The sequence below is a fragment of the Melanerpes formicivorus genome, unplaced genomic scaffold, assembly GCF_026170545.1.
Source record: "Melanerpes formicivorus ecotype bairdi unplaced genomic scaffold, bMelFor1.0.p_v2 SCAF_7, whole genome shotgun sequence".
NCBI lineage: Eukaryota > Metazoa > Chordata > Aves > Piciformes > Picidae > Melanerpes > Melanerpes formicivorus.
In genome coordinates, this window is record NW_027142359.1 from 23,668,724 (window position 1) to 23,686,435 (window position 17,712).

The 17,712-nt window shown below is 46.5% G+C and overlaps 1 protein-coding gene across 2 annotated transcripts in view; it reads left to right on the forward strand.

Annotated features, from left to right (window-relative positions):
• Nucleotides 1–531: 531 nt before the first annotated feature.
• FAM20B (FAM20B glycosaminoglycan xylosylkinase) overlaps nucleotides 532–17,712 on the forward strand; it is a 31,893-nt gene continuing 14,712 nt past the window's right edge. The window contains exons 1-4 of one of the 2 annotated variants that reach the window (XM_068141412.1): nucleotides 532–578; nucleotides 9,636–10,162; nucleotides 13,064–13,150; nucleotides 16,294–16,403. In XM_068141412.1, the coding sequence (XP_067997513.1) occupies nucleotides 9,786–10,162; nucleotides 13,064–13,150; nucleotides 16,294–16,403 (574 nt within the window). In that variant the 5' untranslated portion in view covers nucleotides 532–578; nucleotides 9,636–9,785. Of the gene's footprint in view, nucleotides 579–9,468; nucleotides 10,163–13,063; nucleotides 13,151–16,293; nucleotides 16,404–17,712 lie in introns of those variants that run through there. The other variant, XM_068141413.1, reaches the window with a different exon arrangement.

Here is a 17,712-nt window from a genome sequence, read left to right on the forward strand (position 1 = left end):
TTAGGACTCTGATATATGTAGTATATTAGGTCTCTATGGTATATAGGGGGTATATATGGTATTTTAGGGCTATATGTTTTAATTTTCAGAAGCCAAATACCCCTGCCTCCTGTGGCCATAAGAGCCTTTCCCACAGACTCCTGTGCTGTACGCACCCAGAGCTGAGTATGTTTTACATACATTAAGAAACAATCCCCTGTCTCCTGATTTCACCCGCAACCCTTCGCTCCTTGCCCGCAGTACTACAGCACAACCCACGCGGTTGTTCGCCGGGCAGGATGGGGTTAAGGCCCGCTCCCCCACCCCTATTGGCCGCCTGGGGGAGGCGCTCCCTCCGCCGCTCTTATTGGAGGCTTGGGGCCGAGGGCGGCAGGAGGCAGCCTATGGGAGGGCGCGCCGCTCACCGTTGGGGAGGGCAAGCTTGCCGGCTGATTGGTGGCTGAGTGAAGCGGGGGAGGCGGGGCGGGCGGCAATTGGCCGCGGGGCGGGGGCAGGATGCCGGGCGGCACCATGTTGGGGAGCTGGCGGGGGCTGGCAGCGGCGCCGGCTGGGGCTATGGAGCTCGGGCAGCGGGTGGGGTGAGTGCGGCGCGGCGCGGGGGACGGGCCGGTGCAGACGGCGGCGGCGCTCCGGGGGGCGGTGGAGGACGAGGGAGGCCGCTCCTGCGCCTGCCTGCGTGGCTCGGCGGGGCGGCGGCACCTGAGGGGCGGGCACGCCCCTGCCGCCTCACCCTGCCCGGGGTACCGGCCTGGGGCGCTGGGAGACAGCCCGCCGCAAACAGCCCGACGCCTCCGTAGGGCACGGCGGCTGCGGGCCGGGCTCGCCTCCCGGGGTGGCTGTCGGGAGCCGGGCGTCCGCCGCCGCAGGGGCCGGGTCCTGCCTGAGGACACTCAAGGAGCGAAGCAGGGAGAGAGGGAAGAGCCGTTAGAACCGTTGCGACTCTTGGGCAGGAGCGCGGCTAGCCGCGCAGGTGCGCAGCTGCTCTGCCGGGCCCGGGCCTGGCGTGGCGGGAGCGGCGGCCTCCCGCCAGGCTGCCCCGCGGGAGGAGGAGCAGCAGGAGGCGGCGGGGGCGGGCTGCGCCCCTCGGAGGGCTCCCGCAGGTCTGGCCCCGATCCGGCCTGCGCGATGCTTCGCTCGACGGTAGCAAAGCAGGCAGAGATCCGGTGGCACGTAGGACAGAGTGGGTCCGAGCGGGTCTGCCTCACTGGCTTCCCTGTGTGGAAGGTCAGGTTCCTCAAATAACCTCCCGATTCATTCGTGGTCATTTCACGGTCATGGCTGTGGCAGATCTGAGTGTTTATTTGGGCTCTTAATTTCCTTCTCCTCCTGGACCCTTGCTTTCGGATGGGAGAACACCCCTGCACAGCTGTGAAGCCTCCTGCCTTTCTAACCATCTACTCGCACTCATGAATAGCTGTCTGCACAGCTCGCTAGCTCACAGAGCACCACTTGCAGCTTAGCAAAGGTCAATGTCTGGTTGTGTAAAATAAGATCTGTATTGTTGAGCAGAAGTGCTGACCACAGTTGCCAGAGCCATGGGTCTAACCATTTCTAAAGGATACCTGTATTCAGATCCTTTCTGGGTACAGATGTGTACAAGCAGTGCAGCTGGTTTGGTTTATGCTGGCTGAGACTCCAATCCCACAATATACATGCAAGCTTTAGGGTCTGAGCAGACAGCAAAAACTGTAAAATATAGAGTCTAGTCTTGGAGGGAGTTCCATATGAATAGACCCCACATGGTACTTATTTCAGAGCAGAGTGTTAGTGCTGTGGTCTTATTTTAAATTAAAATATGAGTCCATGCACCCCTTATGTCCTTAAGTCTGATCTACATAGTTGCAACAAGATTTGTCTCCTTTTGCAGCACAAAAATCTCAGGAGGGTGCAGTGGATTTTGTTTCCTTGCACACTAACAACATTGGCAGCTCAATTCTGATACCAAAATCTCTTGTCCCCTGGCTTAGTGTCTACTGCCTCTCTCCTTGGGAGTAGGGGAAATTGATTGGTGCTGTCTTACAACAGAGACAAACTCGTCATTGCTGCATGTTGGATGGGTATGGGGACCCTGTTTAGATTTCAGATGCTTGTATTGGGTATGAACTGGACAAACATAGGAGCATCAAGTCAAGAAGGAGCACTACAGAATTTTCTCCCTGCTTTAACTTCAAGTTGAACAGGGCTCCCATTTCTACCTTGCTTTTTTGTTGTTGTTTATCTGCCCTGCATAATCAAGTGGAACTAGAGTAACCAAGGAGGACAAGGAGGAGTTGTGCCCTCAGTAGTGAAACAAGTATGGGTTTGTTGTTTCTTGAGCAGATACCAGCAGCCTTCCCCTCAGTACCCCTGACTCTTGCCTGTGTCCCATACCATTCCACTTCATGGCAGGTTCAGTTCCTTCCTCCTTGCACAGTGCTTCTGGCTCCCTCTGTGTGCCAGCTGTGCTCATGCTGGTTGCCCAGATGGCCAAGGCGAGCAGACAACTGTTGAGCTAATGCTGCAGCCTTCCCCTCAGTGCTCCCCAGCTGCCCATACCCAATAAACACATAACTTCTTTCTTCAAAACATCTACTGTTCTCTCGGATGGGTTTAAAATTAGCCAAGGGATCCAGAAGCTTGCTGGTGAAAAGTGCGATTTATATGAACTTTGTTTCCACAAGAAACTGTGCTTGAAAGAAAGTCGTTCTGTGAGGAGAATTAACGAGACCTGGTTTCCTGACGACTTGTGTGCCACATCCTGCCTGTCTCCTACCACCCTCAGCTCCCCCATAGCTTCTCTCTTGCCAGTACTGCCCCCAGGTGCTGCCAGTGTCCTGATCTGCCACGTCTTTATGTGAGCAGCCAGCTGAGTCAGGTGTTCCTGTTTGCTGAGTGGTTGCAGCTGCTGGTAAAGATTGAGGACATACACTGAGTTGTCCTTGGCTTCTTGAGGCTTCTGTCCTCCAATTTGGCCAGTTGATTTTGTAAAGCTCATGGTAACAGATCTGGGAGAAATGAAGGTAATAGAGTCTAAAGTGAGTGTGGAATATAATGGGGCAAGGTGGACAGACAGCTATTTCATTTCTCTCCAGAAGATGTGTGAGAATATATCAGGTGACTTTCAGTTGCAGGCATAGATAATACGGTGCTTAAAATGTTTGTGATCTTTCGTATTTTATCTATACTGCAGCTCTCAAACAGGGATGCAGTTGTGCATATTGAAATGAAAGTTTGAGCACAGACACACAGATTCTGCCTGTAGATAGCTGGGGTTCAGCAGAAAAAGGGATGGGGAAGCAGCAGACAAATTTGCATGCAGCTTTGTGCACTGGGTTACTAAACTCTTACCCAAAGCAGGCAGCATACAGAGAGTGGAAGTGACAGAATGAGTCTGAAAAAGGTAGGCAGAGGTCTGTGGGAGCCTGCCTGTGAAAACTGAAGTAACAAGGCTTATGCAGAGAGGGGAAAAAGCATGAGCTACTGAGGAGCTGGCCAGAGAGGAGAGAACAGGGAGAAAGATTGATCTGCTGAGACTGAAGCACGTTTTGGAAAGAGAAAAATGTCATTACTGCAAATGCTGTTTCTCCAAGGCATCTTCCAGGATTTACTGGAAAACTTTTAAAGATCTTTTGATAAGAGATCCCCCAAAGGCACAGTGTATTTAGGAAGAGAAAAATGTGCTTTTAAACAGGAATTAGAGCATACTTAAGCATATTTATTTCAGATTGGCATTTGTTTGAGCTGTGACTTGTTTTCTGTACTTGTGCTGACGAACTAAACATTTGCCTGCCCTCAGACCTTATTTGTCATTTGGAGCATGACAAAATCCATGCAAATTGTGCACAAGTACTTTTGAGATTGTAGCTCTCTCTCTCTCTTTATGCTGCAAAAGTAAGATCATGATATGTGGCAGAGGGTTGATCTTGTGACTCCCAATAAAAGTTGTTTTCTAGGGTGTGGTTTTCTGCTAACCTTGTAGGCTGCTTATGGTCGCTGTCTTTTTCCTGCTGTTTGCACCAGGCATGCTTTTTGAACTGAGGTGGTGTTGTGTAGGTATGTAGTGCCAGTAAGTGTGCTTTAGTTAGGGTGTTTGTGTGCACAGTGACCCCACTGTCCTATTTGGAAGGCACTGTTATTTGAATATTGACTTGGAAAACCTGCTGAGAGTTCAGACCCAGCTGTAATGAGAGACAACATTGATTGGGACATAATCAGGTGGGAAAACCAAGAAGCATTTCTTATGCAAACTTGCCAGTTGACTACACAATGTAAAAGCTGGTCTAGATATTTCTTTCTGACTGTTTTATTTGCCACATTTATCGAGAGTAAGGTGAAATGGTAGACAAGGAACTGAGTTTTTTCTGTACTTTGTTGGCATAGAGACAGAGTTTTGGTGGTAAAGCAGCAAAACTCTTTGAATTATGACTTCTGCTTTGTAATAGGATCTGGAGATAATGCAAAGCAGAAGCTCAGGGGAAAAAAAGAAAAAAGGTAGAAGCCCAAACTCTTTTAGAGTTACCTGATTGTGGTAAGGGAACAGCAGCTGCTGCCCAGCAGCAGGGGGAAATGTGTATTGTTGTGGGACTGTAGGTATGCAGGGATTACTCTGTAATTGTATCACGTTACCCCTGGTCAGGTGCTTAAAATAAACTTGACTTCTGAAAACTTTATTTGGATTTTACTCCTCTGCTGCCTTCTGCTTCAAAGAGCATCTTCTGTTGTTTTGTGCACCCTGTATTTCCATGACTCTTCTGTATAAGTAAGTAGCAGTTCTGCCTCTTTGCCCCTTTTTGTAAAATATGAAGACCCTTACCCCGCCAGTTCTGCAACTACTTTTATTTTTGGGGTCTCCTGCCATTATTCCTGGGTTTATTTTTGTCATTTCCCTTTTGTTCCACAGAGTTCTGTTTACAGCTCACCCTAGTTTTGCCCTTTTAAAATTTCACAGAATCACCAAGGTTGGAAAAGACCTCAAAGATCATCGAGTCCAACCTGTCACCACAGACTTTATGAGTAGACCATGGCACCAAGTGCCACGTCCAATCTCCTCTTGAACACCTCCAGGGACGGTGACTCCACCACCTCCCTGGGCAGCACATTCCAATGGCTAACAACTGTCTCAGTGAAGAACTTTCTCCTCACCTCAAGCCTGAACTTCCCCTGGCACAGGTTGAGACTGTGTCCTCTTGTTCTGGTGCTGGTTGACTGGGAGATGAGACCAACCCCTTCCTGGCTACATCCAGCCTTCAGGTAGTTGTAGGCAGCAGTAAGGTCTCCCCTGAGCCTGCTCTTCTCCAGGCTGAACAATCCCTGGAGTTATTATTTTCTTTGTTTCTGTGGCCACCTTTCCCATTTCTGTCCTTGTTCCAGGACCAGCTTCATGCTTCCTAGTCCTCTTTTCCAGAAACTTGTCCTGTTCTTCAAATTACTCTCTTCCAAAACTGTGTAAGCGCTTTCTCAGAACACCTCAGCACTGTCACTTGTGCCATCTTCAGTTTAAAGCAATAAAGTTGAAGTTTTTGCTCTCCATGGTAGACTTCTTGATGAAGAGAATCATTTTTGTTGGCTCATGCAGCAAGGAGCAGAACGTTGGCACCTAAGGAGCAATGTGCAGGCACTGCAGCCAGCCTGTGAAATCGATTGCATAGCAACCTCAAGGGTGTTGTGGTGTTTGTTGGAGAGAAGCAGCTGATGACTCATTTTGCTAGATGTCAGTAAAAAGTCAGAGCCGACTCACCTGCTTAAAGCTGCAGAGAGCAAAAATCGGGGAGGAATGGGATGATTTGAGGAGAAATGTTTGGTGTGCATCGGTTGTTCGCTCGAGGGAATTACTGAAATGTCTCCCAGCAAATATTTACCTTTTTTTTTTTGTAAATTCCATCTACATCATTGCAGCTTTTCAGCCAAAGTTAGTTTCAGAGCTGTCAGAAAAGATTAAGTAAATGACCTTTAATTTAAGTGGTGGCTCTAGTTACACTCTCCCTTTCTCACCCCCATGAAGAATACTCGTGGAGAAAGTCAACATTCCTGAAAATCGGTGCAGGAAAGTGAGTGCCCAGCTTGAACTCCAAAGGTGTGAAATGTTTTTTTGTCGCATGTTGGCCAGCACTGGGCTGTGGGGCTTCCTTAGAATCTGTCTCACAATGAGCATTCTGAGATGAGCTGTGTTCTTCTGTGTAACCTCTTACTAACCCTGAGGGATTTTAAAAATGAGTGGCAGCAAATCTGCACAGCAGCAATGTCTAAGATGATTTAGAACTACTAGTTGTGAAGAGCTGCAATTCTGAAGTTACAGCATAAGGGTACAGTTTGGTACAGCCTGGTCTGCTTGGCTTGCTTGCTCAGATTTAAGAATAGTGATTACTCTTTATGGGTCTCCTTCTGGGTCTGCATTTGCAAGAGCAAGAGCTTTCAGGCCAGGTGAATCTGTGTCTTCTCTGTGTCTTCATTTCCATATGAACGTGTGATTTGTTGTCTTCAGCTATTAGCACAAGCACTTACTTTCCAGTAGATTCAAATCAGTGTCACATAGCTAACAGGGGACCGTGAAGCATCCCTGAAACCCGATAGCCTTCTTTCACTCCACCCTCTACCCTGGCTGGGGGGTTTATGTTGCTATCAGTGGTCGCTATTGAATCACATTTCAGTGTTAATTCACTGTCATTAGGAGACTTTCATTTTCAGTAGACAGGTTTTATAGGAAGTATTTAGGAGGCAAAATGGGTTTGGGTTTGTTGGTTTTTTGCGGTTGGGGTTTTGTTGGTTTGGGTTTGGTTTTTTTTTGTTTTGAGGGAAGGGCAAAACTTAGCTGTGAGTGGAGGTGAGACAATGACAGCAAAACTGTTCAGGTGGTAAACTGGGCTAAAAGCCCATTACCAGAGCGTGCAGCCTGTAAATTGAATGGTGCTGAACTTGATCACTGTGCTGAAAAGAGTGGTTTTGAAAATAGGGAGATATGACAGCAAATTTCCTTGTTCCACTTAGCGGGGCCTGTGTGGCTGTTTCTGAGTGGTTCAGCTGCTCATTTTTTGTTGGGCTGGCCTAGGCTGTAGTTTTACCTGCCTGTATAATCACTGATGCTGCTGCTAAGAGGAACACTTGTTCTTGACCTCATGGTGTACACACTTTTGAGATGCTTGTAGAACTGCTGAAGCTGCTGTGCTGCTACTGCAGATGTTAGGCAGAGGGTAGAAGGGCTCTGCAGAGGGACCTCGGCCGACTGGGCAGATGGGCAGAGTCCAGTGGGATGGCATTCAACACGTCCAAGTGCCAGGTGCTGCACTTTGGCCACGGCAATCCCATGCAGAGCTACAGACTGGGATCAGAATGGCTGGAGAGCTCCCAGACAGAGAGGGACCTGGGGGTGCTGGTTGACAGCCGCCTAAAAATGAGCCAGCAGTGTGCCCAGGTGGCCAAGAGGGCCAATGGCATCCTGGCCTGCATCAAGAATAGTGTGGCCAGCAGGAGCAGGGAGGTCATTGTGCCCCTGTACTCTGCTTTGGTTAGGCCACACCTTGAGTCCTGTGTCCAGTTCTGGGCCCCTCAGTTTAAGAAGGACATCGAAACACTTGAACGTGTCCAGAGAAGGGCAACAAGGCTGGGGAGAGGCCTTGAGCACAAGCCCTATGAGGAGAGGCTGAGGGAGCTGGGATTGTTTAGCCTGGAGAAGAGGAGGCTCAGGGGTGACCTCATTGCCCTCTACAACTACCCGAAAGGTGGTTGTAGCCAGGAAGGGGTTGGCCTCTTCTCCCAGGCAACCAGCACCAGACCAAGAGAACGCAGTCTCAAGCTGTGCCAGGGGAGGTTTATTTAGGCTTGAGGTGAGGAGAAAGTTCTTCACGGAGCGAGTCATTCGTCATTGGAATGGGTTGCCCAGGGAGGTGGTGGAGTCACCATCCCTGGAGGTGTTCAAGAGGAGATTGGACGTGGCACTTGGTGCCATGGTCTAGTCATGAGGTCTGTGGTGACAGGTTGGACTCGATGATCCTTGAGGTGTCTTCCAACCTTAGCGATACTGTGATACTGTGCAAGTCAGAGAGACAAGAGAGGGCAGTGTTCTGTACTCAGATGATACACTGTACCTTGGCTCAAACACTAATGATAGTAGGTAGTTCACACACAAACCAAAGGTGGTGGTTGATGTTTGGGTGGGTGGACAACCTGGATCTTTGAACTCCCTTGTAGCTGGGTTGTATGAACGGTAACACTGATAAGGAAAGGTGGGAGAGCCACGTAGCTAGGAGTCTGCTATAGATCTAATATAAATTTATTTAAGGGGCTGTGGAGTCATTCACAGGCTTGCACATGCTTTTTACCACTACTCTTACGCTCTGCCAAACCCGATTCTGCACTGATGACTTGCTCCAAGGATGAGCTGTACTGTCATCTATTCTGTGCCATGATTTTCATCTTCGGTGGAGAGGTACCTCAGTGATATGCTCAGGCCCCTCAGAACCACTGTGTTACCACCGTGACTTCTATAGGCAGGGTGCAAAGTTCACACAGGTGCTAAAGATGGCTGTGATCTGTGTTTGGCCAGCAAGTCCTAGTCTGGCAGTCCTTGGGTTGCTGCTGGTAAATTAGCTTAGCCTGTGCAGCTTGTTTTTCCCGTGACATAATTAATAATGACTGGTTAAATTGCATGAGAAGGCTCTTCTGTATTAGTCCTGCCGCAGCTCAGGGTGCCGTTTGTGATTTGCATGATTAGCGTAGCTTGTGCAAAGAGAAATCAGTTGGCTCTGTTTCTTGAGAGACATGCCTTAGTATCCATTTCCATTTTGGGTGTTGACTTGTTGAACTAATATTCTGAAGATGATTTCTGTCCACAAAATTGGAATGCACTTGATTAATTGTGTGTTATGTGCTCCTTATGCTCCCACTGTACCCAGGCTTGTCTTGCAGCCTGTTGTAAGCATAGAAACACAGCTGTGCTTTAACGGTGGTGTAGGTGAGGTTTCTGGGAAGAGGCAGTATTAGCATTTGGGTTGTTTTTCCCTTGTTAATTTGATGATGAGTTTACAGGTACTGTGCATATTGTTTGTGGTTTATCAAGTTGACTGCAGAGGAGACATACTTAACCACAAGGATGTCAGCATGTGCCACCCTTTGATTTCTCCTCCTCTTTTCTTTCTTGTTTCTTAAGAATGGGATAAAAAGATGGGTATATTATAATGGCAGCAATAAACAAATTTAAGTCTCTTTTGTCCTTATGTCTTGTCTCTTCAGGAAACGAGGCTGTGCAGCTCTTCACACCGCTTGTCAGATGTCAGGAAATCTACCTGGGAGCTCTCTCTTGAGGGACAGACACTTCCTTAAGAAACCAGAGGTCATGGGTTGTCTTGCTAATGGAGCAGTGTTAGTGAAATGAGAGCCATCAACTGAAGCTGCAGATTGCTGTAGAAGCCTTGCCCATGGTAGTTGGCAGCTGTGAGGATTTCAGTTGCAGAGAGATGCTATCAGGCAGTTTCCCTTTTCATGCAGAGCACTGAGAAGCTATAGGAGGACAGCGAACTCCATGAGTTTTCACAGCGGTGTTTGCGCTTTAGGGTACCAATGTACATAAATGCAGGCCTGTGTTCCAAGAATACACTTGGGTTTGAGTTTGGTGGGATGTGCAGGAATGCAGTTTCTAAGTTTGTGGTTTTGTTTGTTTGTAGGGGTACCAGAAGATGTTTCAGTGGTGACACCTCGCAATGCAAGTTATGAATGAAATTCATTAACTAACATCCCCTTGCTCACCCTGATCTCCAATAGACTTCCTGTAACGCTTGGAAGAAAGGGTCAGGGGAGAAGGGTTGAAGGGCACCATGAAGCTGAAGCAGCGAGTTGTGCTGTTGGCCATCCTCCTTGTCATCTTCATTTTCACAAAAGTTTTCCTCATTGACAACCTGGACACCTCGGCTGCCAACCGAGAGGACCAGCGCGCCTTCCACCGCATGATGGCAAGCCTCCACGTGGAACTGGATCCTCGGCTTGACCATACCCTGCAGTCCCCTTGGGAGATTGCAGCCCAGTGGGTGGTGCCCCGGGAGGTGTATCCCGAGGAGACACCTGAGCTAGGGGCTGTTATGCACGCCATGACAACCAAGAAGATAATAAAAGCTGATGTGGGATACAAAGGGACCCAACTGAAAGCTTTGCTAATACTTGAAGGAGGACAGAAGGTTGTCTTCAAACCCAAGAGGTGAGTATTCCCTTCAGTGACTGAAATAATAACTGCTTTGTGTGTTTATATTTTATCTCCATGTTGTTGCATTAATGTTGAAGTTACAAATCTACACATATATGGGAAGTCCACTTTGTTGTCTGAGAGACAAGACAGTATAGAGCCATGCTGTCCTCTAGTAACATGAGGTTGCTGTGCCAACTGTCTCTCAGGCTGTATAACTTTGATGCTCAAAACAGCCTGTCTTTAGGTGAAGAGAATAACCTCTGTGTTCAGTCCTGAGGGAATGTTGGTTGAACCTGAGGTTCATTCCAGATTGTGGAAGTGCAGGTTCTGGCAGTGTGGAGACAAGTCTTGCCTACTCTTTCTGTGTAAGGGTAACATCAAACTGTCATGAGAGAATGCTGTTCAAGAACAGGGAAGGACTGGAAGTTGACAGTGGTTTTAAAAGTAGATCTGTGTGTCTGACATAGCTGTGTGAAGATTGTAAAAGTGACTTGGTAGGTCAGAGTGGAAAGCCCCCGAGTTTACCATCTTCCAACAGTGAATGCTGGAGGAGCAACGTAAGAATGAGCAGATAGTAATACTTCCTTGGTGTGGCCTCTGTTTACAGAGATCTGCAGGGAAATTTGGCATGATGGAACATTTATGAAGAGTCTTGTGCACATCTGTAAAGCTTTTTGAACTGTTTGCCTTTGGGGAAAAGGAGAAGAAAGAAAGATGTCAAAAAGTAAGGCAGGTGTGTTTTGTGGAAGTGCATTGCAAATGTGAAGCATTGTCATCACATCTTTCTCCAAAGGATACCGGGTGGAGCGAGCATGAAGTTTTTCTGTCATGGTAATGAATGATTAGAGAATAAGGAGGAAAACACAGTCTTCCACTTCTTGAATTCTTGTTTCTGTATGGTCAATTACTGGTCTGACTGGAGCTTTGCTGTGGGGCTAGGCTGTGTTTAAGCACCGTGACCCTTTTACACAGAAGTGGTGGTATGACAGGCAGCTCGTCCAATAAAGGCAGTAACAAGGCATGGCATTTCTATAGTGCTTTCTGCATAAGTGAGGGCTGTAAAGTGTTTCACCAAGCATTAAATTGTGTGCCCATAATGGAATGTCTCTGTGCAGGCAAATGCAGTGACTCTGCTCCATCAAGGACATGTGAAGCTGGGAACATTTATGGGAGTGCTAGACAGTGTGGCCCTAGCCATACTGTAGACCTGTGTGACTACAGGGTAGCCAGGTTTGTAGGCAGGGTCTTGTTGTGTCATTCAAAGATAGCTTTTGACCTGGAAGATATGTCAAAGTTACTATTAAAGACCATTTGGAGAAAACTTACTGCTTGGGGAAGGATGGATTCTCTTGTTACCTTTTGCTCTAGAAAAGACTTTGGTTGCCTCTTGTGCATGGGAGCAAGAATTCAGTTGTGTTTGATCAGTAAGTTTTAGCTCTGCAGCTTTCAAAATGTGACCATGTTTTCAAAAGCCTCCTGTAAGTACATATAAAAAAGATCTGCCTTTGATGGTTCTGAGGGTCAACTGTCTCATTTCATAATGACTTGAAATTCTTTACAGTAAGAGTGGTGACACACTGAGACAGGTTGCCCAGGGAGGTTGTGGATGCTCCCACCCTGGAGGTGTTCAAGGCCAGGTTGGAGGAGTTCTTGAGCAACCTGGTCTAGTGGAAGGTGTCCCTGTCAATGCTGGGTGTTGGAACTGGATGATCTTTAAGGTCCCTTCCAACCCAACCCATTCTATGAATCTGTGAAATCCAGCCTTAGGTTACTAATGATTGGTAGTTGCTGCTATCACATACCAGTGCTATATGTGAAATACAGTGCTTGTTTGGTGTCAGTTCCAGTTTGGCAGGAATCTGTCACATCCTCCCCCTAAAAAACACTCCACACCATTCTGCCCTGGTTAATTCTCTTTTGAGCTGCCTTGCAAAGAAGTGAAAGCATTTACTCAGGCTGATGCAGTATCATCTTGCCCCGTATCTTCTCTGAGCAGGGTTAAAACATTGAATAAGAACACTGTGGCTTCTCTTGCAGTGTTGCTACTGCTACTTGAACCCTGAGCCCATTGGAAATGATTGAGTTTACAGAATTTGATGGGAATTACACACATAGATGGGAATGAGAAAATAGATAATCTAATTTGGCCTTACTTTATCTGAAAGTGTATGGCATTTCACACATTTGCTTGGTATTGATTGTGGTATTTTGTGCTCATTTGAAGCGTGCTTCTTGAGCAGTATCTAGACCTGATTCAAATGTCATGTATCTTGGAAATTTATGTTTGCCTTGAGTGTTCAAGAAACATCTATTATGAAAGGAAAAAAGAAAAAAGCAGCCCATCACTTCAATAAAATCTACCATTGTTGTTGTAAGGAGTGACTGATTTCTATTTCTTGCTCTTCATTGTAGCTTTTCTTCACCAGAATAAAAGCTCTTTTTGTACCCAGTATTGTCCTCAGGTTCATGCTGACTGATCTTCTAGCTACTAAAGGCTACATTTGGCATTTCTCCCACAATATCTGATGGTTATTTTCATGTTAAACCCCAAAATCAGTTGTGGAGTTGCTGCTTTCCAGCATAATTAATCCCCTGTTCTGTAGCTGGGTCTGTGCTCTGTTCTTGGATGTGCCTTGGTGAATGGTTGACTTAAAACTCATTAGTTTGAATGGCTGCTGCTTCCCAAGCTTTCGATGCCACTCTACAGTACTGACCTTTCCTCCTTATTTACCACTTCAACAGTCTGGATGCTGGCTTAATCTCATTAATACTTCTCTCTGTCCCATTGACAGTCATTTCTGAAGTGACCCAGGGTCTGGCTAACATAGCAGTGTTACTGCACTCGTTACTCTGCCCAGCAAAATGAATGGAAATCCTGCATAAATTGCTTCATTTGGCTTGTTTCCATTGCAGATATGCCAGGGATTATGTAGTGGAAGGAGAACCATACGCTGGCTACGACAGGCACAACGCAGAAGTGGCAGCCTTTCACTTGGACAGGTATGGAATTACTGAGTTGCCTGGTTTTGTTGTCTCTGCTCAGTGCTTTTTCCAGTTGGGGGAAAATTAATTCCTTGAAGAAGAGTCTTCAGATCTGAGCAATCTCTAACACCCCAATGCACCACATGGAAGCCAAAAAGAAAAGTCAGCTCTTTGGTGAAATTGCACCTCAAAGATCTGGGCAAGATTCTAGCATTTAAGAGTTTTGTGAGAAGCATGAAAAGGAGAATGAGCACTGAACTCACTGGTAGTTCATATCCTGTGGAAGGAGGAGCTCAGGCAGATCCTGCGGAGGAGTCTGAAATGCTGACTGTATGTGCTAAGTACATGTCCAGCACATGTCTAGCCTAACAGTTTAGTCTAGACTAAATATGGATCAGTGCATCCTGGAGGAAAAGCAGCTATTCATATATTAATTGTTCTGGGGAGTCCCCAGGTGGTTTTGTGGTCCTGAGCTGGTGGTGCAATTTGTAGAAGAAAAACAAAGCTCTACAGGATGTACAAAGAACAGGACAGAAAATTCAAACACAGAATGCTGAGAGTTACAAAACAGTCCTAGAGGTGTGGTTTCATCTAGATTAAACAAGCACAACCTTGGTCTCCTCATTGGAAGAGGAATGTGTTGTCAGGTAGGAGATTTCTGGAGATATTCAAAGATGAGCAACATTCTTGCATTTAGAGACTTAAAATGTTGGGAAAGGGAATAGGGAGGGACAAAGCTAAGGATAGAATGGTTGAATTGAAAATGAAGTTTCTCAATGGCTCATCATGGTGACTGAATCCATAGGTTGTAAGAGAGAGATGTTTGTAGTCCTGATTCATCTGTGGAACTCATTGCACAGGCAATGGAAATTAGTAATTTTAGGAAGGTTGTTGATAGAGGCTTCTCAAACACTGGAACAGGCTCCTTGGGGAGGTGGTTGAATCACCATCCCTGGAGGTGACACAGAGATGTGGTACTGAGGGACCTGGTTTAGCACTAGACTTGGTAGAGTTAGATGGTGGTTGCACTTCATGATCTTAAAGATATTTTCCAACCCAAACATTCTGTGATTCTGTAACTACTCGTGTCTATGCCCATTGCTGCTGTTGCAATCTTGAGGTGATGGGCCAAAATCAAGATATTTTAAGACCAATGAAAGATGATGCTGTTGTCCATTTGTGCTTTCAAGAAACACTTAGACTTCAGCTTCCCTGAAAAAGCAGTGATCAGTTACTGTGAAGCAACAATTCAGAGCCTCTTTTCAGTGTCCAAACTCCTCTTTCTTTCTGCTGTCTGCCTGCTTGTGGGTTTGTGCTTGTTTCTCTGGCCTTCCTCCTCTCTGTGTTCTTCAAGAATACCTAGCAGAAGCTACCTGCCCAGGTAACTTTACCATTTTTCTTTGTTTTGAATGGTGACAGTTACATATTTTGTCTGAGGATGCCATTGTTTCAAGAAGCATCTGAATCAGATGGGGAGACTGCACTGCCCAGGAGAGTGGCCTTTCACCTGTGGGCCTGAAAATACAGAGACAGGCTTTCCAGGTCTTAACTTCCTACTTATCTATTCAAGACAGCTGTGTTTTTCTAAGCTTTACATATCTCTCTGTTGGCTCTGAATTTTGTCTCTATGCATACATAATTTGTTCAGGCAGATATTTTGTGCTACCCTTTCTTAGATGTATTTTATACTTATGGAAGGGACATCACTGAATACCTAAAATAAATGCTATGCAGCTGTTAGAGTGGCTCTCCCTGTGGAATGTAGACTGTCCCATTTTTGGAAGGGACACTCTCTGCTCAGTCTCTTCTTCTAAAGACTACCAAAATGGTATCAAAAGTACATTAAGAGAGCTGAGGCTGATAGTGTATTTAAGGTTGTCCTCTTCCTTTAAGCACTTTAAAAATTCCTATTAGAATAGAATAGAATTAGACTAGAATAGCATTAACCAGGTTGGAAAAGACCTGCGAGATCGAGTCCAACCTATCATCCATCACTATCTAATCAACTAAACCCTGGCACCAAGCACCCCATCCAGTCTCTTCCTAAACACCTCCAATGATGGTGACTCCACCACCTCCCTGGGCAACCCATTCCAATGGGCAATCTCTCTTTCTATGAAGAACTTCTTCCTAACATCCAGCCTAAACCTCCCCTGGCACAGCTTGAGACTGTGTCCTCTTGTTCTGGTGCTGGTTGCCTGGGAGAAGAGACCAACCTCTGCCTGTCTACAACCTCCCTTCAGGTAGTTGTAGAGAGCAATAAGGTCTGCCCTGAGCCTCCTCTTCTCCAGGTTAAGCAACCCCAGCTCCCTCAGCCTCTCCTCTTATATAAGGGTTTGTGCTCCAAACCCCTCCCCAGCTTTGTTGCCCTTCTCTGGACATGTTCCAGCGACTCAACATCTTTCCTAAACTGAGGGGCCCAGAACTTAACACAGGACTCAAGGTGTGGCCTAACCAGTGCTGAGTATAGGGGCAGAATAACTTCCCTAAATTACAAATGCACAAGTAACTTTTTGGTCCCAGAGCAAAGGCTGTGGGAGTGGAACCTGGACCCTGTGACTGCAAGTTCTATGATTATTCTTCCCACCCTTTTTTTTTTCCTTCCCTTTCCCAGGCACTCGAGGCATTCAGTTTGCTTCTATCATTCTCTCTTCCCTTCTTTTGCCTCATGCCAAAGAAAATACCTCCTGGATTTGTTTACTTCCAAGTATAATTGAATTGTGCTTAAACATAACTTTTTAAGAAATAGTAATTCCCAGAAATTATAAATGATCTTTCCAGGTGACCAGCCCAAAGGAAGGCCATATGGTTACCCTTTCAGCCTGCATCCAAGACAGATGATGGATATTTCTGGTGTGAGCTCTCATTTCTGAGAGTTGGAGCATGGTGCATCCTGTGTTGCTCTGCTGCAAGTGCTCTAATGAATGAGCTAATGGCCAGTAAAGAAGTTTAACATCCAAGCACTTAAGAAAAATTCATTTCTTTACTTTGCCCTGGAGAAGAGAGGAGGTTGGTGCAGGATTTCAACTTCATTCTTGCTTCTCAACCGCCTCCATTTCAGACAGTGGCACAGGGAGAGTGGTTTTGCTTTGTTCTGGTTTAGCTCAGAGCTGTTGCCCGTGCTGCAAATTCTCCTGTTGTGTTTTCTCACCCCAAATTAGGATTCTGGGTTTCCGACGAGCTCCGCTGGTGGTTGGCAGGTTTGTGAATCTACGTACAGAGATCAGACCAGTAGCCACAGAGCAGCTTCTGGGTACCTTCATGACTGTGGGTAAGTGGATCCCATGGACTGTACAGCCCAGTGAAGAAAAAAGTTCATTTAATGAGGGGAGAAAGAGCTGTGGGAATCTGACAGGGTTATGGAACAGTTAACTGTGAGCAAAGCCCTTCTGCTTCTCCACTCCTTTTATTTATTATTATCATTATTTGAAATACTGAAATTACAGAATACAGAATTAACCAGGTTGGAAAGGACCTTCGAGATCATCGAGTCCAACCTAGCACCCAGCACCTGCTAAGCATAAAATATATATGAACTGTATATGGCCTGGATCAGGAACAGTCTGGCCAGCAGGAGCAGGGAGGTCATTCTGCCCCTGTACTCAGCACTGGTTAGGCCACACCTTGAGTCCTGTGTCCAGTTCTGGGCCCCTCAGTTTAGGAAAGATGATGAGTTGCTGGAAGGTGTCCAGAGAAGAGCAACAAAGCTGGGGAAGGGTTTGGAGCACAGCCCTGTGAGGAGAGGCTGAGGGAGCTGGGATTGCTTAGCCTGGAGAAGAGGAGGCTCAGGGGAGACCTTATTGCTGTCTACAACTACCTGAAGGGAGGTTGTAGCCAGGTGGGGGTTGGTCTCTTCTCCCAGGCAACCAGCACCAGAACAAGAGGACACAGTCTCAAGCTGCACCAGGGGAAGTTAGGCTGGATGTTAGGAAGAAATTCTTCCTAGAAAGAGAGATTGGCCATTGGAATGCACTGCCCAGGGAGGTGGTGGAGTCACCATCATTGGAGGTGTTTAAGAAGAGACTGGATGAGGCAGTTGGTGCTATGGTTTAGTTGATCAGATGGTGTTGGATGATAGGTTGGACTTGATGACCTCAAAGGTGTTTTCCAACCTGGTCTGGTCTGGTCTATTCTATTCTATGATACAGGAAGCTGGTAAGTCTCTTTCAGTGCCAAGAGGCCTCTTAATGCTTGTATAACCCGATTTGATGGGGGAGGAGGAGTTGCTTTTCTCCTCATTTTCCCTCCCTAAATCCTCTGTCTTCCCTCATGCTGCTGTTGGAGATGGGAATTCTGTATTTTGCTTTTAAAGTAAGACTTTTGTCATTGCTGTCAGAGGTGGTTAGAAAAATCTGTGATTAGACCTGAAAGGAAGAAAATGGAATTTTAGTTAACATGAACACAGTGGTGATTCGGGATAATACACAGGGCTGATGTATTGGTTGGTATTAGAGGTTATTTGTGCTCCATCAGAGTCTGCTGAGCATTCATAACAAAATGTGTCAGAACTTCTGCCTGTCGTTTATGGTAATAAAGCTGTGAAGGACACTTAAGGGGAATTAGTAATTTGAATTCCTACC